Here is an 18836-nt window from a genome sequence, read left to right as displayed (position 1 = left end):
GCAACATGGATGGACCTAGAGATTATCATACTAAGTGAAGTAAGTCAGACAAAGACAAATATATGATATCACTTATGTGTGGAATCTAAAAAGATGATACAAATGAACTTATTTACAAAACAGAGACTCACAGACATAGAAAGCAAACTTATAGCACCAAAGGGGAAAGGGGAGGAGGGATAACTTGGGAGGTTGGGATTAAAATATACACATTACTATGTATAAAATAGATAACCAACAAGGACCTACTGTATAGCACAGGGAACTATACTCAATATCTTGTAATAACAAATAATGGAAAAGAATCTTATATATATTTTTATCTCACTTTGCTGTACACCTGAAACTAACACAACATTGTAAATCAACTATATTTCCATAACATTTTTTTTTAATGGCTATAGGCAAAGGGGAGGGGGCAGAGGGTGCTGAAAGGGCTTTCTAGAGCCATAGAGTAGATACTTTCCGCATCTTCTAGAGTTGATCCCAGGTACATGCACACACCAAGCCCAAATAAGTGGAGGCAGAATGGTGGGGACAGGGGACCCAGATTTCGATTTCTACTTTGCTCATAATTCACTGCAGAATCTTACGCAAAGTCCTGAGCCTCTATTTCATCAGTCATAAAATGGGTAAATTGGTATAAATCAGAGATTCTCCTGACCTGGGGACTTTGGAATCCCAGATGATTACATAAAGGGGTCTGTGGTGTTGGCTGTGGACTTGAAAAGTAACAATCTCTCCCATAGATTTGTACCATTTTTCAAATGTTGCTGTTGAATTAACAAAAATAATTCAATTAAAAGCTTAACAGAATTTATAGTTACATTCTCCCTCTACGTACTTTCTCAAATAATTGTAAAAACATAATGGATTCATAATCTCAGGGTCAAAAAGTCAGGGAGCCACTGGTGTAGCTGCTCTCTGACCTTCTATGACTCTAAATCCCCCAGAGTTTTCAAGTTTCCTGAAGGTTATAGTAAATAGAACATTTAAATCCTTTCAGTTTTTTTTCTTAAGTTGAAAGAGGGAAGAGGGAACAACTTTCCCAGTGTGTCAGAGAGCCTGATAAAGCAGAATTTAAACTCCATTTTTAGCCAGAGAAGCTGATAGTTGTGTCTAGGAGGACACAGCCAGACACCTTGGAGCAAATCTTCTTTCTTTGGGAGTCTCTTCAGTGTCTCTCATCATTATGGAAACATAAGATGAGCAGACACTCATTGTCCCAGAGAAGATGGCAATAAACCTTCATGTGGTTTGATAAGGGCTACTCTTCCCAGTATCCCCTTGATGTGAAGAGCTGGTTGCTATAGGAGTGAATTTGCTCAAAGGTCAAAAAACTTTTCGAAAATGAAGATTGGGCCAGTTCCCAACCTCTTCCTGTTCAGGATTCATTGTTATCCACCTCACATGGGTGAGATGGTCTCATTTGAGGACTGTTCTCAGAAAATGACACCAAGGTGGACTCCCAAGGTAAGGAAAAGGTTTACCAGCCACAAGGTTCCATGTGCTTTAAAAAGGGAAGGAAGGGGGCTTCCCTGGTGGTGTAGTGGTTAGGAATCCGCCTGCCAATGCAGGGGACACGGGTTCGAGCCCTGGTCCGGGAAGATCCCACATGCCGTGGAGCAACTAAGCCGGTGCGCCACAACTACTGAGCCTGTGTTCTAGAGCCCGAGAAGCACAACTACTGAAGCCTGTGAGCCACAACTGCTGAAGCCTGCGGGCCTAGATCCCGTGCTCCACAACAAGAGAAGCCACCGCAATGAGAAGCCCGTGCACCACAACGAAGAGTAGCCCCCACTCGCTGCAACTAGAGAAAGCCTGCGCGCAGCAACGAAGACCCAATGCAGCCAAAAATAAAATAAGTAAAATTTAAAAAAAAAAAAAAAAAAAAAAGGAAGGAAGGTTCTGGGGGATTTCTGAGACAGTAATGAATTTTTCCATATTTAAAACTATTGAGGATATGATCACTGAAACTGAAAATTTCTTCCTTCAAATTGAACTTTTATCCTCACTCTGTAGTGATGCATCTGTTCCCAAGTTCAATGAAAAATTGCTTTCATGAGAAAAACACTACAAGCGTTGCCTCCTATAGGTGCGGGGGATAGCTTAGCTTCCTCATTGGAAAAAAAGGGGATAATAACAGTGCCTTATCTTTCAAGCTTGTGAGGACTAAAGGACTTACTCATGTAGCCTACTTATGACGGTGCCTTGCATACAACAGTAATACCTCATTCTGTGGTGTTACTGATGATGGTGATGATGATGATTTGTAGAAGTTATTTATTCAAGCCTCGAATATGAAATAATATCAAAGGAAATTACATTCCTGCCCCCAAACTTCAACCACTGACCATAGTCTACATGTCATTAGTCATCAGGTCTACTCAAAAATATTCTGGCTCATCTTCTTCCAGGCATGTGTTGGGTCTGCACTTCACCAACTGTTTTTAAATTAGACATGACGAATGTCACTTGCTTTGGCCAGTAACATGTAAGCAGAAGTGACTTGTGTTACACCCACATGGAAGCTGTAAGAGCCAGTGCACAATTTGCCCCGTTCTCTTTCCACCTCTATAGAGACTGTGGAAATATATACTGAGAAGGAGTCTCTATCAGCTGAGTCCTGAATGGCATGATGAACAAGATCCCTCTTTTGACCGACATTTGACATATAGAGAGAGTCAAATAAATTTTTGTCCATTAAGCCACAGTGATTTGGGAGTTGCTGTTACCACAGCATCTTAACTGATAAGTCACACTGATATGTATGTATTGTTATTATTAGCATCATCATCATCATCATTATTTTAGACACTTGTTAAAATGTGTATATACAGAAGGAGATTTCTAGAAACAATAATAACTTAGTATACATTGGGATGTATAGTATTTGATCTTACAGAGATAATTACACTTTTAGTCCTTGATCAAGTTTCCATAATTTTATTTATTTATTTATTTATTTATTTATTTTTTGGCCGTGCGGCATGCGGGATCTTAGTTCCCAGACCAGGGATCAAACCCGTGCCCCCTTCAGTGGAAGCGCAGAGTCCTAACCACTGGACCGCCAGGGAAGTCCCAATTTTTTTAACATGAAAATTCTGTTACTTAAAGAGTATCAGTGTGTGTCTGTGTGTCTGTGTGTGTGTGTCTGTGTCCCAAGGAGGAAGAAGAAGAAGATAATCTGAAAGTGGAAGCCTTTTTCAGGGACTTAAAGCTTACCCTGAACTCATTAGAATCTTCAAAGCCTCTTACATTTTTGCCCTACTTGGTTTGGGCAGAGAGCCCAGATGCCACATCATTTTATAAGTTCTAAGTGAGCCAAAAGATCTACCCATCCTCACATAATTACTTCTCTTGTGCTACTATTACTATCTTGGTTGGCAATGAACAAATGAGACCCTTTCACTTGAATCAACCAAAATTTCATCCCTGGGTGGGGAACTCAATATTATAAGTGATTACAAGTTTGTGTATTTGTGTTTTCAAAGATCTTGCCACCCCAAATAGAAGAGTGCAACCATTAACAGACTATCCAAGTAGATAGTGAGAAGGGAAAAACCTCAGGTTCAAAGCACTAGTTACTCTTTGAACATTCTTTACCTGCCCATGGCCTCTGATGGGGCTCCTTCTCCTTGGGCTGTCTTTGCACAGGGCTTGAGAGGACTCTTCTTGTTCCCCAGATGGGACAGCAATAAGTCTCCTGACATGGCAGGATCTCACAGAAAGTGATCTCTGGTACTTGGAAGGGGGGTTGTGCGGTTGCCAGAGATGTATTAGGTGCTGCAAGGCATTGGACAGAGGGGAGGAAAGTGACGAGGTTAACCTGAAAGGCTGGTTCTTCTATTGACAATTCACATGAAACCCAGGCTGGGTTTGAGGGTGAGGAATGTGACGATCTTACCCAAGGGGGAAGCTGTGGGTGGCAGAGCCGGATCCTGGGAGCTGGTGAGGTTGCTGGAGGAGGAGAACAAAATAATTAATGAAAGAGGCCTTCAAGAATCCTTCTCCCCAAAGGAAAACAAGACTGGAATTCTCACCTCGAAGGGAGACTTGGGGTACATCGGTCTTGATCTTTTAAGCTAAGTATGTAAAGGGAGACTATTGTCAAGCCACTGTTAAAAAAAAAAAAAAAAAGAAAGAAAGAAAGAAAGAGTTATGTGGCAGATTTGATGCCCATATATCTCACACAACCAGCTGGCCAGAGATGTCCTCTCCCAGGCCACACAGATGGGAGAGGAGGGGGCGGGCGGCCAGGGCTGACAGAAGCACCATGGAAGCCAGCACAGTTCTGCTTCTCAGCCCTGGTGAGAAAAAGCCCCCAATCTTCCTGGAGCTCAGAGGCTCCCTGGCTACTCCAGGCTGACGGATTTTTCCACAAAGCAGCCCCCTGGCCCTGGCAAGCTGTCTCAGAAACGTCTGTCACTAGTGGAAGATTACAAGAGGAAGCAGGAAGCCTCACTGGAGGCAGCCCTATGCTCCTTGCAGGCAAAACTCAGAGCAGAGTTCATATCCCCCTGGTGGAGGGCGTCCACACTGTGGTGTTGGGAAATGAAAGGCCACACAGGTTTAGTCAGCAGTAGGTGCCAAACCCTTTGGCCGCTTCTGACATCTTCCTGCTGCCTGTCTTTTCAGAGCACAATACACCAAATTGGACAGAGGAAGGAAAAAAGTACAATAAAGCATCCATTTCCACACTACATGACTTCAAAATAATGAGTGTATCTTTCCCCCCAATTATCAGAACTTATATAACCAAAAGGAAGCTTACCTTAAAGGTCCTGAGCTTTGGGAAGCTCTTCCCAATATTGCTCACACATCCAAACACTCAGCATTCTCCTCTTTCGAGGGTGTCTCTAGAACTCTCTCTACAATCCCGCCGTGTGCTGGGCCTGACACAGGGGACCTTACTTGACCTCTTGCCGGCTTGATGTCACATCTAGTTCTCTAGACTCAACTCCTCATTAGTATTGATATCTTGTTCCCCATCAAAGGTAGTGGATTTACCATCATTAAATATACACAAAGAAATGTGCCACACATTTGAATTCTGCTCATGAAGAAAGGATCCCCAGAGTGTTCTCAGCAGCAGCTGGTTACTGCCCAGTGGGCACAGCCCTGCCTGGGAAAAGTGGTGCTGAGCTCCAAAGATGCCGTTAGACAGAATCTGTGGCGTCGCCCTGGCAACTACTTGCTGTGGTCCAGTCTCCCTGACTTTGTTCTCCCACATTTCCCATTTTCTATCTCCCTATTACTAATCCTTAAATACTCTTTCTGATTTGTTTGCCATCTGCATCATTGCATGGCCCGGGCAACTTCTAGGATCATAGAATGAAACGGACATCTGCTTCTTTCTTTAGGGTTTTAACCCTTCTCAGGTACACCATAGGCCGGAAACAAGACAATAAGCCCAATACCTCCCATTTCTGGTCTTAGAGGTCAACAACATTGGAATTCATAAGACCTGATAAGCACATTTAAAAAGCAGTCTCTTCATATCAAAATTAGACTTCCTATAAGCTTTGCATTGGATTTTCATGGGAATCTGTGTCTCTAGAGAATGTTAAGCATGTCTGTGAAAAGTAGATGCTCACACTCTCCTGAGTTGGGAATCCCAGAAGAAGACAAGTTCACTTAGGAGAGCGAGAAAAGTACACCAGCTTCTAATGGGAATTCTATGTAGTGGTGTCAAATACTTGGGGATGCTTCCTGCAGTGGGCAGTAGCAAGTGAAAAGTTAAAATGCTGAGGGGAGAGAAGGGTACAGAGAGACCCACAATGTCTCCTATAACTGAGAAGCTGCTTTAGATCAAGGAACTGGAAGCATCCTTGGGACCATCCCTTCCTTACCCTCTGAGGGTAACTGTATTCTCTGAGACAAGGCTCAGAAGCTAGTCCTTTTCCACACTAACAAAGCATTTTTGGAGGGATAGATAAATACCCCTTCCACCATGTAAATAGACCAAAAACAAGAAGGCGAGGAGGACACAGGAAAGATGACCAGGGCTCAAAGGCTGAGGAGCCATCATAGCAGCAGCACGAGCCTGAAGACCAGAGACCTGATAAAGACTTCTCATCCCAGTAAAGGATGACCCCTCCTCCCTGCAAAGGAGGGATGGCAGTCAAAAGGCACGCGATGCTTGCATAGCAAATGTATTTGCTTTAACTGCTTAGTACATTTGGCTACAATTTCATCATATTGCATATCTTGGGGTAATCTCAGTCTCTTTTGGTATAAAATCCAGAAGAATTCTGATAATATGAATATCCATGGGAGAGTGGATTGTACCTACTCACTCTTTTCACCTAAGTAGATAGGAAGGAGAGCAAGGATTTTGAGAAAGTTATTTGCAAGACTAAAAAAGATACACACACACACACACACGAAAGGCACAGGGAACTGGTAAAAAATACCAGTTGATTAAAAAAAAAGATCATCCTTCATCTCATATTTAAGAGCAGAAAGCCTGTGCTTCTTTTCTTCAAAGTATGAGTTTATAAAGGGCTCCCGTATCTCTAAGCTAAATCGAAGGCCAATGCCTGGTTTAAAGGGCTCCTTGTCTTCAAAGTAAATAGAAAGTCAGTCCCCAGTTCATGTGCGAGAAAAGGAAGATGGGAAGAGAAAAAGAGCTTGACACAGCACAACACTGATGTTTTTCTTACCAAAATGCCATCACAGCAATGAGAGTTATAACCAAGGTCTGGAAAACCCAGTTAGGACACGACTGTTTTTTTCCTGAAAAAGAAACCTATAAAAAATTCAGCAATGAGAAATGAAAAATCAGTGATACCAACTTTGAGAAGGATGCCTGAAGACTCATTCCCCAGGGGATCTTTGCTGCTCCCTTCAGCCTACATCTCCCTCCTCCTCTGCCTCTGAAAACGAAGTCCTTTCAAAGCCAAGTTCTTCCCTTTTCTTGGCACTCCAGGCTACACTCTCTCTTCCCTGCAGGACAATTGTCTGTGCCATTCATTTAGTGCTTATTCTTGAAGTTTTATGAGAGAAGAAGACCTACCAGACAATATACTGTCAGAACCCAGAGGTCCATTTCTTTTAATAGGACACTTTTGAAAATCAAAAGGTCTTCAAGACATAATAGAATAAATTCCAATGGAAGAACTTCAGGCAGCATGACAAATTGTAGAAAAGATTTTTGTGGCATGAAATACTATTAATTACTCCTTAAATCATATACAATTTTTTCCAATGCTGCCACCTATTTTTGAGGACTGTTCTGGGCCTATGTCTTATTTATTCTTACATCCATTCAACAAATATTCATTAAGCACTACTATGAGCAACGCTATAGGGGGATATGAAAATAAGTAAATTACACTCTCTAGGAAGTGAGTGAGACAAACCTTTAGGACTGGTACATGTTGGCATTAAAAACTTGCACATAAGGAATGAGCCAAGAACCATAGGAGAGACAGCTGGGCAACTGGTGAGGAATCTCGCTGGACATACAAGAGGCTTTCTGCCCAGTTAAATATGGTGCTCCTTAAATATGAGTTTCCTACTAATGCAATAGAGAGTATTATGTTTGCTTCCTTCTTGGGGTACAGGATTGGAAGGGAATTGGAGGATGGTGGTAGTTAAGAAATAGTTTAAAATTGGTCTTTGAATTTCTTGGGCAGGTTATCTGCATAAAGAAAATGTTCTTCAATGTAATATCGGGGTGGGGTGGGGAATTAACCACACCCTTTTTAACAAGTACCCAAATTTTAGGGCTATCATAACTGAGTCATCCATAAGTGCAGTAGGAAGCCACTTTGAATACCAAGAAGTGGATGGTTTATACCATTCCTACGTCCCACTGGAACGGTTTTGAGGACGTCCTAATAGTGTGCTGTGCAAAGAAAGAACTCAATGAAATTTGTTGAATTGATTAGAATTAAATAGTATTAACCTCAGGATAAGAGTTTCCCCCTCCAACCTACTCCCCAAAGCTGCCAGATTATTTTAAGTCTCCATGCTTTTGCTCAAAATCCTTTGACCTCGTATAGGAAAATGGCCTGAGACCTGGGGTCAGACCTGGCGTCAAGCCCTGAACAAGTCATCTAAGTGTCACTGATCCTCATTTTCCTCATCAATAAAATAGGAAGGATAAAATCATACCTGCCTACATTTCAGAGTTATTGGGTGGACCTGATTAACAGAGAAATGTTTCTCAAGTTCAAGTCTGCATGAGAATTACTATGGGGCTTGTTAAAAAATCTAAACGCCCTGAAAAATTCTGATTCAATAGGTTTCCATTTAGAGTGAGGTGGGGGGCTGTGAATCTGAAAGAAGTGAGATAATGAAAAGTATCTGTGTTTGCTAATATGTTTAGAATAGATAACTAGTAAGAACCTGCTGTATAGCACAGGGAACTGCAATTCGCTGTACAGTAGAAACTAACACAACATTGTAAGACAACTATACCCCGATTAAAACAATAAATAAATAAATAAATTTAAAAATAAACATACTCATTGAGATGATACATCATTTATTCAGTATGATCCATTTGACCTCTATGTTACTAATTTTCATAATACCCTGAATTGTGGGGGGAGGCGGGCTCTCAGAAGAAGCCTGTGTTTGTTCCTTCCCTCTCTCCCTCCTCCTCCACATACTCAGTGAATTTTTACGCGAACCCTGAGGTCTTTCTCACCTCGCCCCAATCATCAACACATAGCAAGAATCACCCACCTACCTCTTGGAAGTAAAGAAAGAGAAGGAAAGGAGAGGAACCCTTTGGATTGGATGAGACCTTAATCTTCCTCCAGAACGAGCATCATCTTGGCCAGCATTGGCCCAGCCAGGCTTCTCACCACCGGGTAAAGCCCACCAACTGCTCAAAGCCAGCACTTTGCTCATTAAGGCCCCCACCCAACCCAGGAGGACCACTCTCCACCCATACACTTGTGTTTCAATGCTCCAAGGATTTTGGAGGCTTTGAGGAATAAAGGTTACCTAGGGGGTTGGTGTATGGAAGGGAAAGTTAACCTCGGAGAAATAGCCAAAACCTCCTAGAAAGATAGTACAGGGAGAGCAAAACACCACCATTACTTGTATTTTATCAGGCTCCCTGGAAGACTCTGATACATGCCAAAGTATAAGAACCACTGAAATAGTGGGTTTGAAAATACTAAATAGCGGTAGACACTTATATAGCACTTATGTGCCACACACTCTTCTGAGTGCTTTATGTATACTAATTTATTTAACCTCACAGTAATCCTCAACTACTCTATAAGACAAGTACTGTTATCATCCCTATTTTAGAGATGGGGAAACATGAGTCCCAGGAAGGCTAAGTTCCTCACTCAAGATCACACTGCTAGTAAGTCACAGAGCCAGGATTTGAACCAAAAAACACTTGGTTCCAGAATCTGTGCTCTTAACCCCAATGCCATGCTGCCTCCCTTTTCTGCCTGTAAAGAAAGGATACACTATACAACTTAGATATTATTGTTATTATTCAAAAAGTCTTCATGGCTGCCAAATGAACTCCTTAACTGGTGATCCAGAAACTGAGCCTAACTTATATTTTCAGCCTTAACTTCTACTCTCCTCCCTAACAAACTCCCACCTAGTCCTTCAAGGAAGCTGGTGCCAGCTCCCAGACCTTGGCTTGTGCCATTCCATCTGAAACCTCTCCAGCAGCACCTGTCACTTTCTAGCCAAAGCTTACGCCCCCTTGAAGGCCTGGGTCCTATGATACTCCCACGGTGCTCTGAGCCTCTGCAATATTTATCACATCCGGGTACAACTGTTCTTTGTATTCTCTTCTGATCTTCCCTGGCTACCTTAAAGTTCTTTAGAAGGGGCCACATCTTACTCACTTTTGCATGCACAGGGGTGTAACTGTGCCCCAACTCCCCCACCACCCATACACCCAAGACACTGAATCTCTTAATGCTTTAAATTTAGATTGTGAGCCTTCAGGGAATATTTTCAGACTGGGCTGTCCATTCATTCATTCATTTGACAAATATTTCTTGAGTACCTGCTCTGTGTCTGTCCCTGGGGACACAGAGTGAGGAAGGCTGACACAGAGCCTATTCTCATGGACCGTATGTTCTAGTTAATATTCTGAGAAAACTGCAAAATAAAAAGATTCTGTGTGTGCAAGATGGGCGCTACAGAGGTTGCACAGGAACCAAATTGTACCAATCAGGGCCTCCATGGATGTAGATACAATTCCCTCTATCCCCTTGCAAACTGGTTAGTACAAAGAGCACCTTCCCTACACAATATTTTTAGTATTTTGTGTTTATTGAGCAACCTGCTATGTGCTGGGCATTGTGCTAAGGGCTTTCGCTCATTTAATCCTATCAATACTCTTTGTAAGGTAGATATTATTATTATCTCTGTTTCCCAATGCAATTAAGTAAACTTGCCCCAAAACACTTCTACATAAACATTTATCCATGTATTTATGCCTATTGGTATACCAAGAAGCTTGTCCACAGCATAACATTTTAGTAGTTTTTAGTAGAATATTAAACTTTCTAAACCTTCTTAGAATAGTTCAGTGACGTACAACATGAGGAGTAGAGAGTAAATTGGGACAATGGCCCAAACATCAGGTCAGCCCTTAACAGGATATAGATTAAGGTCATAAATATCTTCCTCCGGGAAAGGCCACCTTTGGAAAACTAGTGGATCTGAGGGAGCGAGCTGAGGTTCACAGCTATCTATGAATGGCAGCTAGGAAGAGAGTATTGCAGCTTCTCCCTCACCAACACTTCTCTGCAATGGAGAGGGTGTCCTTTAAGTTAATAAATGATTAACCTTCACCTTTAATGTAAATGTTATCCTATTTGATGAAATGCTCTATTCATTAATAAAGCTGTCACATTTTAACCTTTGCAAGCAAGTGAATACCTAGTCTCCATTTGCATATGTAGTACTAAATATCAAAGGGAAAAGAGGGATTTGAGGATTAACTGACATCCCTTTGAGATCTTCTGGAGACAAAGATAAGGGCCTGAATCGAGTCAAGGCATCCACACAGATCTTGCAGCCCAGGGTCATCTGCTGATGAATTTCACCTGATGGGGACTATGTACACAAAAAGTGGCAGAACAATATTTCTGAAATGAACATGTTCTATACTTATATCTCTAAACTTCTCTTTGAAAAACCAGTTAATATCTATTAAAAGGATAATATTTAAATGCCTGAAGTGCATAAGGATGCCTAGGGAACCCATCAACAAATAAATGAAGAAAAAAATTCCTGATCAATTTTTCTAAAGACTATTTGAGTAGAAAATATCATCTCTGTTCATTATAAATTTAAGTCTATTTACCTTGCTGGTTTTTTTGGGAATGGTCCTTTTTGGAGAAGATGCACTAAGAGCTCTGCTAAATTTGCTTTAAAAAGAGAAAGAGAAAATTAGTTTTGATTCAAATGCCTCTCTAAGAGTTATATGACAAAGGCCCAGGCTGTCACTAACACAGCAGTATGCTTTTTTTTTTTTTTTATTCAGTGGTAATTTAAAAAAGGAAAAGTCAAGGCAATTGAGAGTTCTTTTTGTGTACAAGAAACTTAGTTAAGTATAAATAAATGCATTAAAAGTTACATTTCCCTTTTTCTCAAAATATATCCCAGAAAATGTGCACGTACCTGCTTAAGTAATATAAAAAATAGAATAAAGGTTTTTTCCCTGAGGACCAAACATGGTTTTCTAAATTTAGAAATGGCCAACTTTCCTCCTTAAAGGAAAGGCCACCCTTTTGTTAAAATGTAGCACTTCCTATAATCACTGCTCTTAAACAGATGCATTATATTTTGTTTTATTTTAAAAGCAGCAACAGAAAAAATAAAATTATCACATAAAACAACTGTGTTCCAAAACATTCTGAAAGAAGAATAGGGACTTAAGTAAAAGAAAGTGATGGTTGCTGCTTGGTAGAACAAACCATTCAGACTGATCTAGTTATGGAAAGACCCCATTCTCTCCTTTCTCCAAATTTCTATGGCAATCCCGGAGGTACCTGATTGAGCTCACTTCACTGGCGGAGGACTTCCAACTACTGAGCCGCTTTAGCCTGGCCAGGTTTCTGTTCCATATTTCTAACTCTTCTATTCTTTCTTCAAGGTTGTTGGTTAGTTTGCAGAGCTGCTTCACTGCACCCACATTTTCCATAAAGATCTGGTCCTAAAAATGAAAATAATTCAGAGCACATACAGTTTGAGACCACTAGACAACTGTCCACAGCCCATCCAAAGACAATTGGAAAACTCTATTGAAAACTGCTACATACACACACACACACACACATACACACCCAGCCTCAAGTTCATTCAAGATAAATCTGGGGGCTTGAAATTTAAAGTGGTCTTGCCAAACTTCTGGCTATGTAGTAAAACTGCTTATGTTCAATTTGCAATAAAATGGAAATACGTCCTTGTATTCCAAGAGAGAGCATAGAGCTGAAGGACACTGTCAAGTTTCGAATCCAAAGATTTATTTTCAGTGGCCATTATGCTCTATTTAAAACTCATGTAAAGAAAGTCAGAACAGGCTTCTGAATGTTGATTTGTGTTTGCATCACTAAGTCATAAGGAATGACTCCAGTTCTCCCTGGTAAAATGTGCATCAAATTGCTCAAGTGAAGGAGGGAGGAAAGAAGACCTGGCCTTTTCTCTGAGTTCTCCCACCTGCTAGACGTGAGATCCTGGGTAAAATATAACAACTTCTCTGAGCTTCAGTTTCTTCATTTATAAATGAGAGGATGATTCTTGAGGTGTTGATTTCTGTCTTAATATCCCATAAGCTATTACATGCAATTCACATTTTAGCTTAAACAAAATTTAAAACAACAGCACTTAATTCTTCCTATTCAAAGAAAGTTACTGACATGTCAGAAAGAGCAAGAAAGGAGAGATCAACCAAAACCACAGGGATCCAGACACCCCTTCCCCCACCCACACATGTCAGTTGTCTTGGGAACATGTGTGTCTGTCTCTTAGCCATACAAAAATCCTGGAAAGCTCTCATCAACTCACCCCAATCCCATGACCACTCCTCTTCCCCACCTCCCTCTGTTTACAAGTTTAGAATGTCACGGCGCTCTGTGGGGCTCATAGAGGCTGGTCCACTGTTGTAAAGTGATGAGCTCAAGGCCAAAATAGAAAGACTGTTTTGTGGCTGGGGATCAAACTCAGGGCTGTGTGTCTTTGAGATTCTCATCATGCAAACCAAAGTTTTCTGGGTTTCAAACACTGTAAAGCAACCACTCAGAAAGGATCCAAAAGCTGAACGTTATAGATTTAAGGCTTAGTTCATAGAGTTTAAAGGCATACATACTGGTGTAAAACACACTGGTAAAGGTAAGTATATAGTCAGTTTAAGAATACTCTAATACCGTTATATAATGGTGTATAAATCACTTAACTCTAGCATAGAGGTTAAAGGACAAAAGTATTAAAAATAACTATAGCTTCAATAGTCTGTTAATGGTACACACATAAAAAGAGGTAAATTATGACACCAAAAGCATAAAATATGGGGGGGGGGGGGGAGTAAAAGGGAAGAGTTTTGTATGTGATCAAAGTTAAATTGTTATTGGCCTAAAATAGACTGTTAAATCTATAAAATATTTTATGTAAGCCTCATGGTAATCACAAAGCAAAACCTACAGTAGATACACAAAAGGTAAAGAGAAGAGAATCAAAGTATACCACTACAGAAAATCATTGATTCACAAACGAAGACAGCAAAGAAGGAAGAAAAGAACAAATGAACTACAAAACAGCTAGAAAACAATAAGATGAGCATTTAAAGAAGAATTCATACAAATCTTTCTCAAACTCCTCCAAAAAATGGAAACTCCATCCACTACAAACTCATTTTAAAAGGCCATCATTACCCTGATACCAAGGCAAGATAAGAACATTACAAGGAGAGACAATTACAGGTCAATATCCCTGATGAACATACATGCAAAAGTCTTCAACAAAATATTAGCAAACTGAATTCAACAATACATTAAAAGAATCATATGTCATGATCAAGAAGGATTTATTCCTGGGATACAAGAATGGTTCAATATATGCAAATCAATCAATGGGATACACTCCACTAACAAAATGAAGGATAAAAATTATATGGTCATTCCAATAGATGGAGAAAAAGATTTTGACAAAATTCAACATCCTTTCATGATGAAAACTCTCAACAAATTAAGTATAGATAAAATATACCTCAACATGATAGAAGCCATATATGACAAGACCACAGCTAACATGTACACTTAATGATGAAAAGCTGAAAGCTTTTCCTCTAAGGTCAAGAACAAGACAAGACATGCCCACTCTCCCTGTTTCTATTCAGCACAGTACTGGAAGTCCTAGACAGAGCAACTAGACAATAAAAAGAAATAAAAGGCATCCAATTTGGGAAGGAAAAAGTAAGACTGTTTCTGTTGAAGATGATATGATCTTGGATACAGAAAATCCTAAAGACTCCATCAAAAAATAGAACTAATAAGTGAATTCAGTAAAGTTGTAGGATGAAAAATCAACTTACAGAAATAAGCTATGTTTCCATACACTAATAATGAACAATTTGAAAAAGAAATGAAGAATCCCATTTACAATAGCATTAAAAACAATGAAAATACTTAGGGATAAATTTAACCAATGAGGTGAAACATCTGTACACTGAAAATTATTAGACATTTATGAAAGAAATGATGAAGACACAAATAAATGGAAAAATATCCTGTGCTCTTGGATTGGAAGAATTAACATTGTTAGCATGTCCATCCTACTCAAAGCCATCTATAGAGCCAATGCAATCCCTGTCAAAATTCCAATGGCATTTTTCACAGAAATAGAAAAACTAATCATAAAATTGGTACAGAACCACAAAAGATCCCAAATATTCAAAGCAATTCTGAGAAAGAACAAGGCTGGAGGCATCACACTTCCTGATTTCAAACTATAATACAAAGCTATCATAATCAAAACAGTATGGTACTGGCATAAAAATAGATACATAGACCAATGGAACAAAACTGAGAGCCCAGAAATAAACACACACATACGGTCAGTTAATATTTGACAAGGAAGTCAAGAATACTCAATGGGGAAAAGATATTTTCCTCAATAAATGATGTTGGGAAAATCTGATATTTACATGCAAAAGTAAGAAATTGGACCTCTATCTTACACCACTTACAAAAATTAACTCAAAATGTGTTAAAGACTTAGATGTAAAACCTAAAATTGTAAAACTCCTAGAAGAAAACATAGGGAAAAATCTCCTTGTCTTGGCAACCATATTTTGGACAAGACCAAAAGTACAATCCACGAAAGCAAACAAACAAACAAACAAAAGTGGGACTACATCAAACCAAAACTTCTGTGTAGCAAAAGAAATAACCAATAAAATTAAAAGGCAGTCTACTGAATGGGATAAAATACTTGCAAGCCATATATCTGATAAGGGTTTAATATTCAAAATATATAAGGAATGCATACAACTCAATAGCAATAAACAAACAAACAAATATTCCAATTTAAAAATGGGCAGAAAACCTGAATAAATATTTTTCCAAAGAAGACATACATATGGGCAACATGTACAAGAAAAGACACTCAACATTACTAATCATCAGGGACATGCAAATAAAAACCACAAAGAGATATCACCTCACACCTGTTAGGATGGCTGTTATCAAAAAGACAAGAGATAACAAGGATCTGGAAAAAATCCTTCTGTTGGTGGGAATGTAAATTGGCATAGGCACCATAGCAAACAGCTTGGAAGTTATACAAAAATTAAAAATAGAACTACCATATGAATATGATCCAGCAATCCCATATCTGGGTATATGTCCAAAGGAAATGATATCACTATCTCAAAGAAATATCTGCACCCCCATGTTCATTACAGCATTATTCACAATAACCAAGATATGGAAACAACCTAAGTGTCCATCAGTGGATGGATGGATAAAGAAAGTGTGTGTGTGTGTGTGTGTGGGTGTGTGTGTGTGTGTGTATATTATTCAGCTATGATAAAGGAGGACATTCTGCCATTTGTGACAACATGGATGGACCTCGAAGGTGTCATACTAAGTGAAATAAGTGAGACACAGAAATATAAGTACCGTATAATATCACTTATATGTGGAAACAGAGAATAGATTGGTGGTTGCCAAAGGCTGAGATAGTGGGGGAAATGAGGAAATGTTGGTCAAAATGTACAAACTCAGTTTAGGATGAATAAATTCTGGGGATCTAATGTGCAGCATTTTGACTATAATTAACAATACTATATTATCTACTTGAAAGTTGGTAAGAAAGTAAATCTTAAATGTTCTCACCACACACACACAAAATGTAATTATATGAGGTGATGTGTATGTCAGCTAACCTTATTGTGGTACTCATTTTGCAATATGTAAGTTTATCAAATCATCATGTTGTACACCTTAAACTTACCCTGTGCTGTATGTCAATTTTATCTCAACAAAGCTAGAAAAATTCAGCTGTATGGGAGGATAGTTTATTTACATAAAACAAGATTGGGGCTTCCCTGGTGGTGCAGTGGTTGAGAATCTGCCTGCCAATGCAGGGGATGCGGGTTCGCGCCCTGGTCTGGGAAGATCCCACATGCCGCGGAGCAACTAGGCCCGTGAGCCACAACTACTGAGCCTGCGCGTCTGGAGCCTGTGCTCCACAACAAGAGAGGCCGCGACAGTGAGAGGCCCGCGCACCGCGATGAAGAGTGGCCCCCCACTTGCCACAACTAGAGAAAGCCCTCGCACAGAAACGAAGACCCAACACAGCCAAAAAAAATAAATAAATAAAATAAATTAATTAATTAAAAAAAAAAACAAGATTGGACGTGAATTGATAACTGTGGAATCTGAGTGAAATGTATAAATGTGTTTCATTACTATTCTCTCTCATTTTGTATATGTTTGAAATTTTTCATTAAAAATGTTAAAAAATAAATAAATCACAAAACAAAAACAAAGCGAAAAAAAAAATCTCCTGACAAAAGCTGTTCTAAATTTTCTAATTCTGGTATAGATTTTCCTTTACTTCTAAATTTGTTTTATAAAAATAAGGCAGAAATCGTGAAGATAAGAATGACTTTCTATGGTTCTAAACCATAGTAAATGTCACATGACTATTTACTGTGTTTAGTAGAAAGCCTTATAGTAGAATTATAACTGTAATATTTAGAGTCGGTCACATGGTCGGTCGATGTCCACCCAGCAGTCCAGCACAGGTTCCCAGCCATCATCTCTGACTCCTTCCCCACAGGAAATCCATCACACAGTGCTGTCAGTTCAACATCCTAAATCTCCTGAATCTACCTACTTCTCTCCATCCTCACTGGCACTACCATACCTAATAGTATTTTTAATTTTTCTTGGCAACTGGCTTCCTTCTTTCCTCCTTCTTTTTAAAAAATGTTTGCTTGATACAGTAATTTGTGATTTAGCTCAAACCAAAGCAGACAGTGGAGAATGATATTAATGTCCCCTCTAAACCACAGTCAGTTCTTTCTGCCATGTCTCCCCACAGGAGTTTTAATGCTGCTAATGGCATATAAGCGATGGCTGCAATTGTCCAGTTATGTGTCAATAATGATGAAAAGCCAGCTCTGATTTCTGCAACTCAAATATGCCAACACCATACATCTTCCAGGTAGATTCAGCGGGCAAGAAGATAATTCATGTGTTTTCCTATCTAAGAGGAAATAGAGGTGGAGAGGGAATTTACTACTACCTTCCTGATAGTAATGATGGCCCTGACTTTATGGATCCAATCGGAGGTTACCAAAAAAATTAATTTCTAGGACATGTTATTGGGATTGCTTCTTATTAAAAGACTTCTGATTTCTTGTCCTCTATCATCACAGTAAAGTCAGTACAAATATGTTCAAAAACATAATCTAGAGTTTTCTGAAAATAACCTTTTCAGTGCAAGTGGTAAGGTCTCCATGGGTTCTTTCAACCACGAATGTGCACATAGATGTCTGAGGAACTTTTTCTAAGTGTCCAACTCGCAGATAGAGGTTCGTATTTGTTAGGACAGAGAAGGGCATAAGGCTGGGGCATTTTGAAACGCTTCCCCATCTGACACCCACTGTTGGCTAAGAACTATTTTATAATTGAATCTAATCAATCAACTCTGTCCAGTTATTATTAACCATTTCAAATGGGATCCACTACCTCAACTAAAATGTAGCTTTATAATTGTGATGTAAAAATGATTAAACCAGCTTGCCACCAAAAATTGCTCATGAGATTGGGTTTGGGGGCAGTGGCAACTGCTTCAAATCACATGAGAATTTTCACCCACTGTTTAGAAGACTTGCTTTGGGGTGAGGGGACCTATGGACAGCGTGAGCATGTTTTTTGAAAGGACACGTAGGGCAGTTTGGCAAGTATAAGTGCACAGGAAAACAACAGGGAGGTGTTTGTGAAATCAGAGACATTATTTAGCTTAGAGTGTGTCTCTGTTGAAGGCTCTCCTTTCACATAGCCCCCTTCACACGCTGTGCTCTAATCATATTGAACCTTGTGCCGGTCACAGAGCATGGATCATGTATCCCCTCGTCTCTGGCTGCTCCCTCTGCCTAAACCAGCTGTCCTCCCTCTCCGCCCACCTCCCTTTCACTTGGTGTCATGTTTACCAGTGTTATAAACCCCTGGAGACACGGCCTGCCTCTCGTCCACAGCGGATTCTCCGGCACAGGGCAGTAACACAGGACAGACTTGAAGATTAAATGAGTGAATATTCTCACAGGGGTGATGCATGCCCTGAGGCACTCATAACCTTGCTCTCTGGTGAAATTGAACAGACTGGCC

General features: G+C 39.9%; 1 protein-coding gene across 1 annotated transcript in view; it reads right to left on the bottom strand.

The window, feature by feature from the left end:
- The window catches only part of MYRFL (myelin regulatory factor like), a 121689-nt gene that overhangs the window by 9787 nt on the left and 93066 nt on the right, over window positions 1-18836 (bottom strand). Inside the window, exons 14-19 of the mRNA XM_068561076.1 lie at window positions 11994-12157; window positions 11306-11369; window positions 6666-6751; window positions 4044-4118; window positions 3908-3960; window positions 3607-3786 (exon numbers count right to left, since the gene is read on the bottom strand). Of these exons, the coding sequence (XP_068417177.1) occupies window positions 3607-3786; window positions 3908-3960; window positions 4044-4118; window positions 6666-6751; window positions 11306-11369; window positions 11994-12157 (622 nt within the window). The remainder of the gene's footprint in view (window positions 1-3606; window positions 3787-3907; window positions 3961-4043; window positions 4119-6665; window positions 6752-11305; window positions 11370-11993; window positions 12158-18836) is intronic.

This window comes from Eschrichtius robustus, chromosome 13 (assembly GCF_028021215.1).
Source record: "Eschrichtius robustus isolate mEscRob2 chromosome 13, mEscRob2.pri, whole genome shotgun sequence".
NCBI lineage: Eukaryota > Metazoa > Chordata > Mammalia > Artiodactyla > Eschrichtiidae > Eschrichtius > Eschrichtius robustus.
This window is presented reverse-complemented; position numbering and strand designations above follow the sequence as displayed.